This window comes from Ahaetulla prasina, chromosome 1, assembly GCF_028640845.1.
Source record: "Ahaetulla prasina isolate Xishuangbanna chromosome 1, ASM2864084v1, whole genome shotgun sequence".
NCBI lineage: Eukaryota > Metazoa > Chordata > Lepidosauria > Squamata > Colubridae > Ahaetulla > Ahaetulla prasina.
In genome coordinates this window covers 306,733,484-306,747,312 of record NC_080539.1, presented here as the reverse complement: position 1 = coordinate 306,747,312, position 13,829 = coordinate 306,733,484, and the positions used below count along the sequence as shown (strand labels likewise).

General features: G+C 41.2%; 1 protein-coding gene across 1 annotated transcript in view; it reads right to left on the bottom strand.

Moving 5' to 3' along the window:
• The window catches only part of PLCB2 (phospholipase C beta 2), a 65,969-nt gene that overhangs the window by 34,146 nt on the left and 17,994 nt on the right, over positions 1-13,829 (bottom strand). Inside the window, exons 5-11 of the mRNA XM_058162109.1 lie at positions 13,261-13,340; positions 11,461-11,514; positions 10,182-10,257; positions 8,295-8,395; positions 7,496-7,662; positions 4,284-4,430; positions 3,609-3,766 (exon numbers count right to left, since the gene is read on the bottom strand). Coding sequence (XP_058018092.1) covers positions 3,609-3,766; positions 4,284-4,430; positions 7,496-7,662; positions 8,295-8,395; positions 10,182-10,257; positions 11,461-11,514; positions 13,261-13,340 — 783 coding nt within the window. The remainder of the gene's footprint in view (positions 1-3,608; positions 3,767-4,283; positions 4,431-7,495; positions 7,663-8,294; positions 8,396-10,181; positions 10,258-11,460; positions 11,515-13,260; positions 13,341-13,829) is intronic.

The window sequence follows — 13,829 nt, the reverse complement described above, 5'->3', positions numbered from 1 at the left end:
GTATGAAGGAACACTGTTGCCTTCCCATTGAAGTGGTACCTATTTATCTACTCGCATTTGCATACTTTCAAACTGCTAGGTTGGCAGGAATTGGAGTAAGTAATGAGAGCTCACCCTGTCATCTGATGCTTGGGTCTCAAATTTAGGCTGTTAGCTTTCCAGCTGAGAAGCTCTGTTTCTTTAACCACTGAGCCACCGCACCCCCTATCTCTGTATATCAGAGGTGGGATTCACTTACCTTCCCTACCAGTTCGCAAATGTGAGCGCATGCATCACCTCTGCACATGCACACAGCTTTCTGTGCGTGCGCAGTAGTCGCACATTACATCAGGGCAGGTGGGTGGAGCCTCCTGCAGTTGCCACTACCAGTTCACGCGATCCGGAGAGAATCGGCTGAATCCCAGCAGTGCTTTATATTGTATAAATTGAATATATATTGAATAAAGTTTATGAATGAGATTTTTGCTTGTTCCACCATTCACTTTCTTTGGACAATCATGCATTGTGAAACAGCATTATAAGTTTTTTTTTCTGGAATTTATATCTGGTTTGTTTTTTTTAACAATGTGTTTTATCGCATTGCTGTATGCCCCCCAAAGTCATTTTTTGTGAAATGGGTGGCTATATAAACTTGATAAATAAATAAATAAATAAATAAACAATACATTTGTGAACCCGCTTTATTTATTTTCTGTACTCCAAAATTGTAACTGATAGTTCTTGATAATACTTCTTTCTACCGTGTTTCCCCGAAAATAAGATCCTGTCTTATATTTTTTTGAACCCCAAAATAAGCGCTTGGCCTTATTTTTGGGGAGTCTTATTATTTGGGGGCATGTGGAGAAAGATGAGGCTCCTCGTGCCATCTTACCTGATTTCCAGCTCTGCGTTTAAATTTTTTCAGGGAGGGCTTATTTTCGGGGGGAGGCTTATTTTAGCGCATGTGCTCAAAAGCCTGCTTGGGTTTATTATCAGGGATGTCTTATTTTCGGGGAAACAGGGTATGTAATTATCTGTTGCTCCAGCCATTGATTGACATCATTTTAAATAGGACATTTTTTTGTTGTTGTTTACATTTATATCCCGCCCTTCTCTGAAGACTCAGGGCGGCTTACAGTGTATAAGGCATAGTCTTCATTCTATTTGTATATTTTTTACAAAGTCAACTTATTGCCCCCCCAACAATCTGGGTCCTCATTTTACCTACCTTATAAAGGATGGAAGGCTGAGTCAACCTTGGGCCGGGCTTGAACCTGCAGTAATTGCAGGCTACTGTGTTCTAATAACAGGCTTCTTAACAGCCTGAGCTATCCCGGCCCGACATTTATCTTCTGTGGTTAAACTGAGCCTCATTCTACAGCTACTGTAATACCAAATGAATTTTATTAGCACATAACAAGCTCAAAAATGAGATCCAAGCCAGAGAGGTTAAAATAGTGAACTTCAGCTCATAAAACCACCAAGAGTCAACTCTACTGAATGGCCTATAACTTTAGATTGTCTTTTGCAGAACAACTTTTAATCGAACAAGCAGTTGTTCATGGATTGGAGAGCGGGAGACGGGTCCTGCCTCTTGATATGATCTGATTTCAAAGAAAACTGATGTAGGTTCAAATCAGGAGAGAACCACCTCTTTCAACCCACAAGTTATTTTGGAGAGGGAAACTAGGCAGGGAGAAAGAGGAGAGGGGAATGTCCAAATGTTATATAAGCTATAATGAAAAGTACATGCTGTGTTCACCCTCTAATTCTTTTTCAAGTTTCATTGTTGTGGTGCAGAGCAGTCATTCCCTATAATTATAGCTCCCCTTGAGCACAATAGCTTTTATTTGCTCTATAGATTGCGTGGTGCTGTGTCATGGTAATTGTAATGTCATAAAATGGAGAATGTAAAATTGTTAACACCAAAAACTACTGCCAAGGTAATCATTTAAAGGGTCCGTTTATTCTTTTCCCTGCTGCTTAAACTACAGCTGAAGGTTGGGACCTACTGAGTGACTTCCTTTCTGAATTTTTGGGACAAAAGAAAATGTTTAAGTACTTGAAAGGGTAGTAAGAAAGAATAGGATTCTGATCATTTAAATATATATTTAAGTCTATCATTTATTATGCATGCATCACTGATGCAATATATAGATCTTAGGCACCTATATTAGAATTGCTATGTCTTATGTGATTTGATTGCAGTAATGTCAAAGCATTGCTGTGCAGAACACAGAAAGTAATGGGAATCTTTAAGGTCTTTTAAACTCATTTAGGCCAAAAAAATAAACTAATACATGAAATATTGATTATGATTAAAAACCAACATAAGGTGAATGAACTAAATCTATGTTTAGAATAGGGGGTACCTGATTTTGTAGTAGTTAAATCAGAACATATATATATATATGGTTCTTGAGGTTGTAATTAATGACATGCTAAACACAAACCATCTTGGGATTGTATTTAGCATGATCTCCTTCCCCAATTCTAGGTACAACTTCTGTATTCCAGTTTTTTAAGATCAGTATAACTAAATAGAAATAGGTCCAGAGGAAGACAACAAAGATACACAGGAATATGGAAAACAAGTCCTATGAGGAATATTTAACAGACGTGGAGCTTTTATACTGTTAAGTTAAGGAGCAATTGCTGTCTTTGGATGCTTCACTTAAAATCATGGGATTCCTCAGAAGCTCCAAGCCCTGCCTGCTGCTGCTGCTCAAAAATCTCTTGGAGCCACTTGGATTCTAACTGAGCAGGTCTGAGGGAATTGACTGACTCTTTCTCCGTTTCCTGCAGTTCCTGAGGCAATAGATGGGACCCTTAGTTCTATCAACCATGCCACCAATTTATTAGATCTATGACCTTCCTAGTTGATTAATATTTGAGATGTTACCTGTGGATGGGTTCAGGTGGTAGCAAATGCTTTTTTATATGAAGAAATGGTTCTGCCTGCCATGAAAGAGATGGTGGTAGACTCCCTCCTAAAAATGCTATATCTGGACCCAACACTTCTGGACAATTTTTGTCCTATCTCCCTTCCTTTGGGGGGGGGGAGAGTTGTTGAGGAAGTGGCTCAGCTGTAGTGGCTGGAGAAAGGATATCTGGACCCTTCCTAGTTGGGTTTCAGGCTAGAAAATACTACAGAGACACAGTGTCAAGGTTGTTTTCTTCCCTTCTCTGAAGTTGGTTCCAATCGATATAAGTGGAAATGAGGAGAGGCTAATCCTTCAGCCCCTTACCTGTGGGATGCCTCAGGGTTTGAAACTCCTTTCTTTCCTCTTTAATAGTTACATGAAAGAGGTCATCCTCCAATGTGGGATGTAGGTCATCCTCCAATGTGGGATGTAGCAACATGGGTATGCTGATAATACCAGTTGTACATCTTGATCCTGAGCTAAGTAATGCTATTAAGATCATGTTCCAGTGCCTGGAGGATGTGAAGATCTGGATGGGGATGAATAGTTACATTCAATTCTGGCAAGACAGTGTGACTGTGGATTGTAAGTTATCCTGGTATAAGGATTTTCTATCTTTAATTTGGAATGGGGTAGCAGTTTGTCAGATGGAACTATATGGGCTCAAAGAAAACAAATAGAAAAAAATCACCAGCAAATGTGTACCTTCAACAGTATTTCAGTTGTCATAGTGTACCCGTGGGTGATGATTGGTTCCTCATCTGGAGGACGTCCCTTCCAGCAATCAAGTTCCACACAGCGACAACCAGCCAAGAGAGTTTGGCGATACATTTCAGGAGATGAGATTCCAGAAAACTGTCCAGCTGGTTTTTTTTAAAAGGCATGTGCATAAAATATTAATAGAACCATAAAACAATAATCGGTAAAAATTACCAAAAAAGAAAGAAAGAAAGAAACAATTAAAAGATAGGAAAGGCAACAATTGGAAAGTGGATACCAGTATGTAAATGTGAGTATGAGTGAGTGTGTGGATGTAAAGTTGCTCTGTGTATGTATGTTTAATACAGAAGACAATGAAAATGATTGTTCAGGAGGCAAATACATTAGGTGATGTGTAAATTATAAGCACCCAATAGGCTTATAGGCATCTGCCCTGTGTTATGATTGTGATCTATTTTGCCTATTTTCTTTGATCATCAATGGCTAGATCTTGGATGATTATCTTTCATAGCACTTGTTACCTAATCTTTTTTGAACTGGCAGAACCAGGAAATGTGGGGAATTGTAATCTTGAACACATACCAGTATAAAAGTTGACAACTTGGAGAAAATGATCCTAACTGGGGAAAAATGAGTGCATCTTGGCAGGTATCACCATACCTGTTAGGTAAGTGTTGTGGGATGAGTTGATGAAATAGTGGGAGAGTGGCTGGTTCATATCTTGGTACAGCAACAGTTTGTCCTGAGATACGATGCTGTTTTCAGGACCACACAGGAACCAAACCATTCCCTCAGGAGACAGCTGCCCTGCAGAAGCAAACAGTTGTATTGTGACTGGGAGTGGAATTCAAGACCTTGAAGAAGAAGACTTTGAATCAGGGATAGGTATTTTGCTGCCCTCCAACAAATCCAAATGTTCTGGATATCTATTCCCATTAGCCTCAGCCAAGACTGCCAATGATAAAAAATTGTGGGAGTTAGAGAATAAATCTTCTGCAGCAGGGGTCTCCAACCATGGCAACTTTAAGCCTGGAGGACTTCAACTCCCAGAATTCCCCAGCCAGCTTTGCTGTTCTGGAGGAAACTAGGTGCCTTATCCCTGAGTTGGATGCTCCAACTGCCCTCCCCCACCCCCCGGTACTTTATTCTGACTTAAAACCAAAGGCAATAGAGATATGATTGTTGTGAGTTATGATTATTTCATAACTTTTATTCCTAATTCCATCCCATCTGCTGGAGATTCTTTGTTTAGCCAAAATTCACCCAATTTTTGTTGGCTGACAAAGAGAGAAAAAGGCTATAAGGAAGCATTCCACAGTGTTAGGACTACCGTATATTTTTTTTCTGGGAGAAGAGGACTGCTAATGAAGAAAAGGCCAGCTGGTTTTTGATGGCATAGTCTGAAGTATTCACAAAACTCTCAGAAACCCTGAGGTGTTCACAAGACTCTCAACACTGTCCTGTTCTTTTATAGGTTTTACAGATATTCTATTGATATTAGGGAGGCAATTTAGCAATATATTCAGCTGAAATCGTTCAGCTTCGAGACGGTCTAGACCAAAATTGCGGCGATTCAGATGAGGCGTCTGAGGGTGGTCTTGGTGATATTTTCTGGGATGAGTTTGACCCTGTGGCTCCCGAGGACATGGACAGGTTGTTGGGTAGGCTGAATGCCACCACGTGTTTACTGGACCCGTGCCCCTCCTGGCTGGTGCTGGCCACTCAGGAGGTGACACGAGGCTGGCTCCAGGCGATTACGAGTGCCTCCTTGTTGGAGGGAGTCTTTCCGGCCGCCTTGAAAGAGGCGGTGGTGAGGCCCCTCCTCAAGAAGCCCTCCCTGGACCCGGCTGTCTTAGGTAATTATCGTCCCGTCTCCAACCCGCCGCGCGAAGGTTGTAGAGAGTATGGTGGCATATCAGTTTCCCCTGCACCTGGATGAAACTGTCTATCTAGACCCGTTCCAGTCCGGTTTCCGGCCCGGCTACAGCACGGAGACGGCTTTGGTCGCGTTGGTGGATGATCTCTGGAGGGCCAGGGATAGGGGTTGTTCCTCTGTCCTGGTCCTATTAGACCTCTCAGCGGCTTTCGATACCATCGACCATGGTATCCTGCTGCGCCGGTTGGAGGGATTGGGAGTGGGAGGCACCGTTTATCGGTGGTTCTCCTCCTATCTCTCCGACCGGTCGCAGACGGTGTTGACAGGGGGGCAGAGGTCGGCCCCGAGGCGCCTCACTTGTGGGGTGCCGCAGGGGTCGATTCTCTCGCCCCTTCTGTTCAACATCTATATGAAGCCGCTGGGTGAGATCATCAGTGGCTTCGGTGTGAGGTACCAGCTGTACGCTGATGACACCCAGCTGTACTTTTCCACACCGGGCCACCCCAATGAAGCTATCGAAGTGCTGTCCCGGTGTTTGGAAGCCGTACGGGTCTGGATGGGGAGAAACAGGCTCAAGCTCAATCCTTCCAAGACAGAGTGGCTGTGGATGCCGGCATCCCGGTACAGTCAGCTGAGTCCTCGGCTGACTGTTGGGGGCGAGTCACTGGCCCCGATGGAGAGGGTGCGCAATCTGGGCGTTCTCCTGGATGGACGGCTGTCTTTTGAAGACCATTTGACGGCCGTCTCCAGGAGAGCTTTCCACCAGGTTCGCCTGGTGCGCCAGTTGCGCCCCTTTCTAGACCGGGATGCCTTATGCACGGTCACTCACGCCCTCGTGACGTCTCGCCTGGATTACTGCAATGCTCTCTACATGGGGCTCCCCTTGAGGGGCATCCGGAGGCTTCAGTTAGTCCAGAATGCGGCTGGGGGGGGGATAGAGGGAGCCCCTCGTGGCTCCCGTGTGACACCTATCCTGCGCAGACTGCACTGGCTACCTGTGGCCTTCCGGGTGCGCTTCAAGGTGCTGGTGACAATCTTTAAAGCGCTCCATGGCATAGGGCCGGGTTATTTACGGGACCGCCTACTGCTACCAAATACCTCTCACCGACCCGTGCGCTCTCACAGAGAGGGACTCCTCAGGGTGCCGTCAGCTAGGCAGTGCCGTCTGGCGGCACCCAGGGGAAGGGGCTTCTGTGGGGCTCCCACCTCTGGAACGAACTCCCTCCAGGACTTCGTCAACTTCTGGACCTCCGAACCTTTCGTCGCGAGCTTAAAACACACTTATTCATCTGCGCGGGACTGGATTAGATTTTAAAGTAACTGGTTTTAAGGGGTTTTTACTATTTATACTGGTTTTAATGATTTGGCTATAGAATAAGTTTTTTAATTGTCGTTTTAATCTGTATTTATATGTATTTTAACTGCCTGTGAACCGCCCTGAGTCCTTAGGGAGATAGGGCGGTATATAAACATGAAAAATAAATAAAAAATAAATAAATATATTACCAAACTGCCAAATATTTCTGTGTGTACAGTACGTACATGTGTATCAGAGGTGGGTTTCAGCAGGTTCTGACCAGTTCTGGAGAACCGGTAGTGGAAATTTTGAGTGGTTCGGAGAACTGGTAGCAGAAATTTTGACTGGCCCCACCCCCATCTATTCTCTGCCTCCCAAGTCCCAGCTGATTGGGAGGAAATGGGGATTTTGCAGTAACCTTCCCCTGGAGTGGGGTGGGAATGGAGATTTTACAGTATCCTTCCCCTGCCACGCCCACCAAGCCACTCCCGCAAAGCCACACCCACAGAACCAGTAGTAAAAAAATTTGAAACCCACCACTGATGTCTATAGATATTCAAAGAAGCATACATGAACACATTTACTACTGCTTTATGGTTCCTATCCTGTTCACATCCACATAAGAACTGGACAGTGTGTACTGTTGTCGCTATAGGCTTGGGATCATGACAAAACCTCATTCTAATGGAAAAGACTCACCTCTTTGAATATTCATCCCACTGGGCTCATATTTTTCTATGAGACCCTGTACTCTATCTGGCTTGGCAGGAGGGAAAAGCGTGTCATTGAGGTGGGAATTTCGCTGTTTCTTGTTGATAAATTTTGTCAAGTGATCTTTTGTCATGTATGGCTTGGCTTTTGAATGGCTAAGGAGAAACAATGAAGAATAGTGTCTTTAGAGGTCCCTGGAAAAGCCCCCCTTAGAAGCAAGGCAACTTTCAATTTGTATTTAGTATTGAACAAGCTTGTTCCAGCTTTATCTTTTTCTGTACTGCAGATTCAGACATGAAACAATTGGTGCAAAAATAAAGCTCAATCCAAAGTGCTTCCTTTATCATCCTAAAAATTTCCCAAACATTTGCATACTGAACAAATGAGCAACTAACACCCATAAAGAATTCCCTTTGTAGAGAAAATAGTATGTAATAAGATATACTAATAGCAATAGCACATATACTGACCCACTGTGTTTTACAGCATTCTTTGAGTGGTTTACAATGTCAGCATATTGCCCCTAGCAATCCAAGTCCCAATTTCTGAAGGATGGAAGACTGAGATAACCTTGAGACCTATTAGGATCAAACTCCAGGTAGTGGGCAGAGTTAGCCTGCAATTCTGGATGACACAGAATGCAAATACAGAATCCCAAAAGACTCATATGAATCCAACCAAACACAAAGCATAAGAAATGCTGAAGGATGAGAACTGTGCTAGATTTCATTGGATTCACCCAGACTCCCTTTACCTACATAGTATCTCTTACACTATTAAAGCTTACTGTGAGGTAAATATTTCATCAATATCTGGCCGAGGACACAGGTTCATCAGGAATGTTTTATACACTTTTTCAGGAAAGTCTTCTGGGTTGATACCATCATTCTGGAAATGAAAGAGCAGCTCACGATAAGATTTAGCAATATATTCTGAGTTATAACATGAATTCTTTCCCCTGGGCCTAAATACGACAAAGAGATTGTTGTATGTCATAGAACAAAGAAAAGCTGCATATGAAATAGAAAAATACATTTAGCAAGAATTTCAGTTTTCCCTTAAGAACGGATGATGTAGCTATAGTAGATTTATGGGCCTCCCCAGCTGTAGTGTTTGTTAAAGTGCCATGCTGCTGTGATTCCTTTACCTCAATGTGTTGCTGCAACACTTCTCTAACTGAGATGATTAGCTTACGATTTAATTCTGGCACAGCAGGAAATACTGCAAATGGGAAGCAAATTCTTTTCCACCAGTGAGAATTTGCAGTTTATCCTGGTTGCTTGGCTCACCCTCCTCTTCCCACACCTGAGCTTATGAGAAGTACTGAGCATTGCAAGAATGGCAGTAGTGACAACGCTTGTGGAGATAGTGCAAACCTGCTTGTGAGTTTTTTAGAGGGTAAAGATGGTGGCTGCATGCAAGGGCATTACATACTGTATAACCAAATTTTTGTAACCTGGTGTTTTCTAAAAATTTGGGGATTCCCAAAATTATTAGCCACAATTCAAGAATTTGTGATGATGCAGTCCAACACAACTAGGTTGGGGAAGAGTGGTACAAAATGATTACAAAGTGAAAAATCTTATGACTATAACTGTGCTTATGATTTTACACAGGGCAATATGTACTATGTCAAGTTTCCGACTAATGAACCTAAGCAAATTGGAACTCTGAGACTAGAATCCTCCTCAAAGATCTTCTTTATTGAGTACATCATATCAGCATAGCTCTAAAGGAAAACCAACTCTAAATCTTTCCTATGGTTTCAGCATAATTAACAATAGGAAACCCCATTCTTAAGTGTCACAGGTAATACTGGCCAATTAGGTCAATTGGCGGGCTCTCCAGGAGCTCCTTCCCTCCAACCTTATCCATTGCCAGTAGAGATGACCTTGGTTCTCACAAGAAAGCTCTCTGTTGCATCTAGTAACGTGTTCCATCCTCCTTCCCCCCTTCCCCCTCTGTGTGGCAACTGAGGAATAGAAAAATGGCTGCTGCCAGGTTCGGTTCAAAGTTGACAAACTAACTAAATGTGTAATGGCAAACACATGATGGAGATGCTGCAAAGATCGTAAATGTGGGCATTAGTTGCAAAGTTAGTTTTTTTTATCATTGCCATTAACTGTGAATTTTTGCTGTCCAAGGCAGTTCCTAAACAATGACTGCCCCGTACAGTTATTTCTCTAGGATATTGGTAGATTGGCAATAGATTCCAATTCTCTATTTGTTTAAATGTTCTTTAAACAGTCTTCCTCTCTTTATTTTCAATGTATGGGATTGTATCAAATGCCTTACTCTTGATACCAACCAATAAGAATACATTTACCAGCAATCACTTTATTCAAGTATTAAGGCTAAATAAAATATGCACATTCTTATAGGAGCACAAGGGTATATTCACTGAATTCAGTAGTCTCAGTGATCTCATACAGACTGTTTCTACCCATTTATTTCCTGACCTGTCAGACAAGCTGCACAGAATCCCTTGTTCAGATGCAGCTGTTCAACATAGCAAAGTTTTGGACTGGAGGATCAAAACCATTTGCTCAAGAACTTTGATGAACAGTCTATGGAAATCTGTGTTTATTACATAATTTACATACTTTGTTCAGGATTAAATTCTAATTCTGTTTAGGAGTTCTGGAGTATATACATGTAAAAAAAAATTACTGACCTTCCCCTGTGGAAGATGACAGGCACTTAATGCTGCTTCTACCCTTTTTCTGTCCGCAGGAAACATTTGAAAAATACTGAAAAAGAAAGGGATGATAAATTAAAGAGAGACAGAGCCACTAGTGGATAACTACAATGTTCTAGTGCAGGGATGTCCAAACTTGGCCCCTTGAAGAGTGGTGGACTTCAACTCCCAGAATTCCCCAGCCAGCAACTTGCTCATAATTATAGCTCATGCTGGCTGGGGAATTCTAGGAGTTGAAGTCCACCACTCTTCAAGGAGCCAAGTTTGGACATCCCTGTTCTAGTGGGAAGACTGCCGATAAAGAATAACCGTTATAATACTAAAGTAAACAAACTCTACTGAAGCAGAATATTATGTCAGAGTAGAATTCAAAACTCCAAACTTTCAGTGTCTAAGGTTTGTATTAGGCAGAGAAGTCACATTCCCAGTGAACAGAACTGAAACTTCTGTGTTTCTGAAGCTGAATGGGGGTTTTGTTTGAGAGGATGGATTTCTGAAATATCCAACACATTTTTTTTTACAAAGATATCAAGAAATCAAAACTTTTGTTTTTCAGTGACTTTCTCTCAAATGTTGCAGACACGATTTTTGGATAATTCTAGGGACCACTGAACCAACATATGAGGCAGCAGATGGCCTATGTACTTATAAGATGCTTTTAGCTCTTTAGGCTAACCAGATCAAAAATTGATTTCTCATTAAACATTTCACAATTATATTTCCAAGAAGGAATATCCCCTATGAACCATGCCACATTTCAGCTCTGACCTGCTTTAATTTGTAAACCATTGGCAGGAAGAAGGAGGTTTGTTGACGAATCAGCCTTTTCAATGAAAATAGAAAGAGCATGAGCGCACGCATAATCGCTCATTCTTCCTAAAGCAAAGGTACAAGATAAGGCCTACTCTTTGCATAAGGTTGCCAAGGAAGTAATGCATTTAAACCTCTGTCACAAATATGATACATCAGTGATACTTTGTTGTCAATGACAGTGTATAAATGTATGTTATCAAACTGCTAAGATGGAACACTCCCCTTGTGCTACAGTCCTGTACATTCCATTGTATTTTGTAGGATTGTGCCATTCCATCTGAAAAATGGAATACTAAATAAATAAATATACGCTGGGAATAGAGGTTAGCTGGTCACATCTTTGCCCAAATCCCAATGGGAGGCTATGCTATTGCCATGACCCAGGGCCCTATCAGAATGATGAATGCATCACTGACCAAAGCATTATGAACACCATACTCACTTCTTGACAGGAATTTTCCCCTCAGCATTCAGCTGCAGCTTCAGTTTCACCAGACTGCAGGAAAGGGCAGAACAGATACATTTTAATTAGTATTAGGGTGATATTTACAAAGTTGTGGGACCAAAAAAAATGAAGGAAGGTAGCCATTGTAGGAAAAAACAACTGAGGTAACCCTGGTTTGATTCCCTCAGGAATTGGAGCCTGGAGCCTGGAGCCTGTGTGACTAGAATCAAGCCTGTTAAATCAAGCCTGTATCTGAAATAGAAGCTTTAAGATCCAAAAAGGCAATTAAAGTTATCTATAGTAGTATCAAGTCTGAATCTCTAGGTTTTCACAGGAGGAATACAAAAAGAAGGAAGGGAATATTTTAGGAAAGAAGAGCAGGGACCAGCAAAGAAATAAAGAGGAAGTCCCTTGTTTCTTTCTCCTATGGTCCCAAATGGTCAATAAGATGAATTTCAATGAGTTGATGCCACTATTTTTATTTATTTTATTTATTTATTTGTCACAACAGTATATATAAGCATGAAATAACTATACGATATATAAGCATAAGCATGAAATAACTATACGAATTGGATACAATCAAAGGGAACATTAGGACAGGAACAGTAGGCACGCTGGTGCTCTTATGCACGCCCCTTACAGACCTCTTAGGAATGGGGTGAGATAAATAGTAGATAGTCTTTGGTTAAAGCTTTGGGGATTTTGGGAAGAGACTACAGAGTCTGGTAGTGCATTCCAGGCATTAACAACTCTGTTACTGAAGTCATATTTTCTGCAATCAAGATTGGAACGGTTCAGATTAAGCTTAAATCTATTGTGTATTGTTGCAATTGAAGCTGAAGTACTCTTCAATAGGAAGGACATTGTAACAGATGATTCTATGAGTTAAACTCAGGTCATGTCGAAGGCGGCGGAGTTCTAAATTTTCTAAACCCAGGATTTCAAGTCTGGTGGCATAAGGTATTTTGTTGTAAATAAGGTATTTTGTTGGAGAACTCTTCTTGTAAAATATTTCTGGACACGCTCAATTGTATTTATGTCAGAAATGAAGTGTGGGTTCCAGACAGGTGAGCTGTATTCAAGAATTGGTCTAGCAAATATTTTATATGCTCTGGTTAGTAGTATAGTGTTTCTGGAGAAGAAGCTACGTGATATTAGGTTTACAACTCTTAAAGCCTTTTTTGCAATGTAGTTGCAGTGGGCTTTGGCACTTAGATCAGTTGATATGAAAACTCCAAGGTCTTTAACGGGGTGAGGGTCATCAACAAGGTAATGTCCATCAAACTTGTATTTAGTGTTCTGATTCTTTTTTCCAATGTGTAAGACTTATAATATGTAAGACTTATAATATGGTCATAGAGGTCGTTAATGTATAATATGAAGAGTGTTGGTCCTAAAACGCTGCCTTGGGGGACACCGCTATTAACAGGAGAAGGATTTGATAAGGCACTGCCTATTTTGACTACTTGTTGTCTGACAGGAATGCTGTTATTCAATTATGGAGGGGTCCGGAGATGCTGTAGGATTTTAGTTTTAGAAGAAGTTTGTCATGTACCACTAGGACTGGATTTTCATCAGCTACCACATGAAGAGAATGTCTTGCCCATATTTGACTGTTGTTATTTGTCTCTTGAAGGGAGGGGAAGTGTATGGACAACATATGTATGGACCTCCTAAGACAACATTACACACCAGTGTTTTTAACCAGCTTTCAACATCATTCAGCCACCATACTATATTACTAGAACTGTCAAGAAATACTTGGAAATACAAACTTTGAAAATAACTACTCACATTTTATCCAGGAAAGTGTAACGGGAAGCATTGTATATAAAGGGGTTCCTAATGAAGTCCATGATATCATCTGCCCAGTTCTGAAAAATAAAGCCAAGGGTATAAGCTGAAAATCCAAAACTTGTGAAGTGTAACATCTACATTTCAGCATATGAGTGGCTGTGCCAGGCAGTATTTCGACCTGGAATAAATGCTCATTTTCTATTATGGCTATCTTTTCTAAAGACAAGATTCTAATCTACGCCACTTTTTTGAATCATTGACTTTTACTTTCTATGTATTTAAACTAAGTGGAAGCAATTGACATCTTTCTGATCACTTTGATACTCATACTTAGGCAATTGTCAAATTAAATTAGTTTAGCTTAGCTCAGCTTAGCTTAGCTTAGTTTAGTTTAGCTTAGCTTAGCTTAGTTTAGCTTAGTTTATTGTCATTGCACTTCATACAACAAAATTAAATAGAAGCTCAATAAATATAAATTCCAAGTTTTCTTGAAGATAGTTTAGTCCAATATACTTGGTTCTTCCTGCCATCTTTTGTTTACATCACAGTTCTGTGAGGTGGGTTTG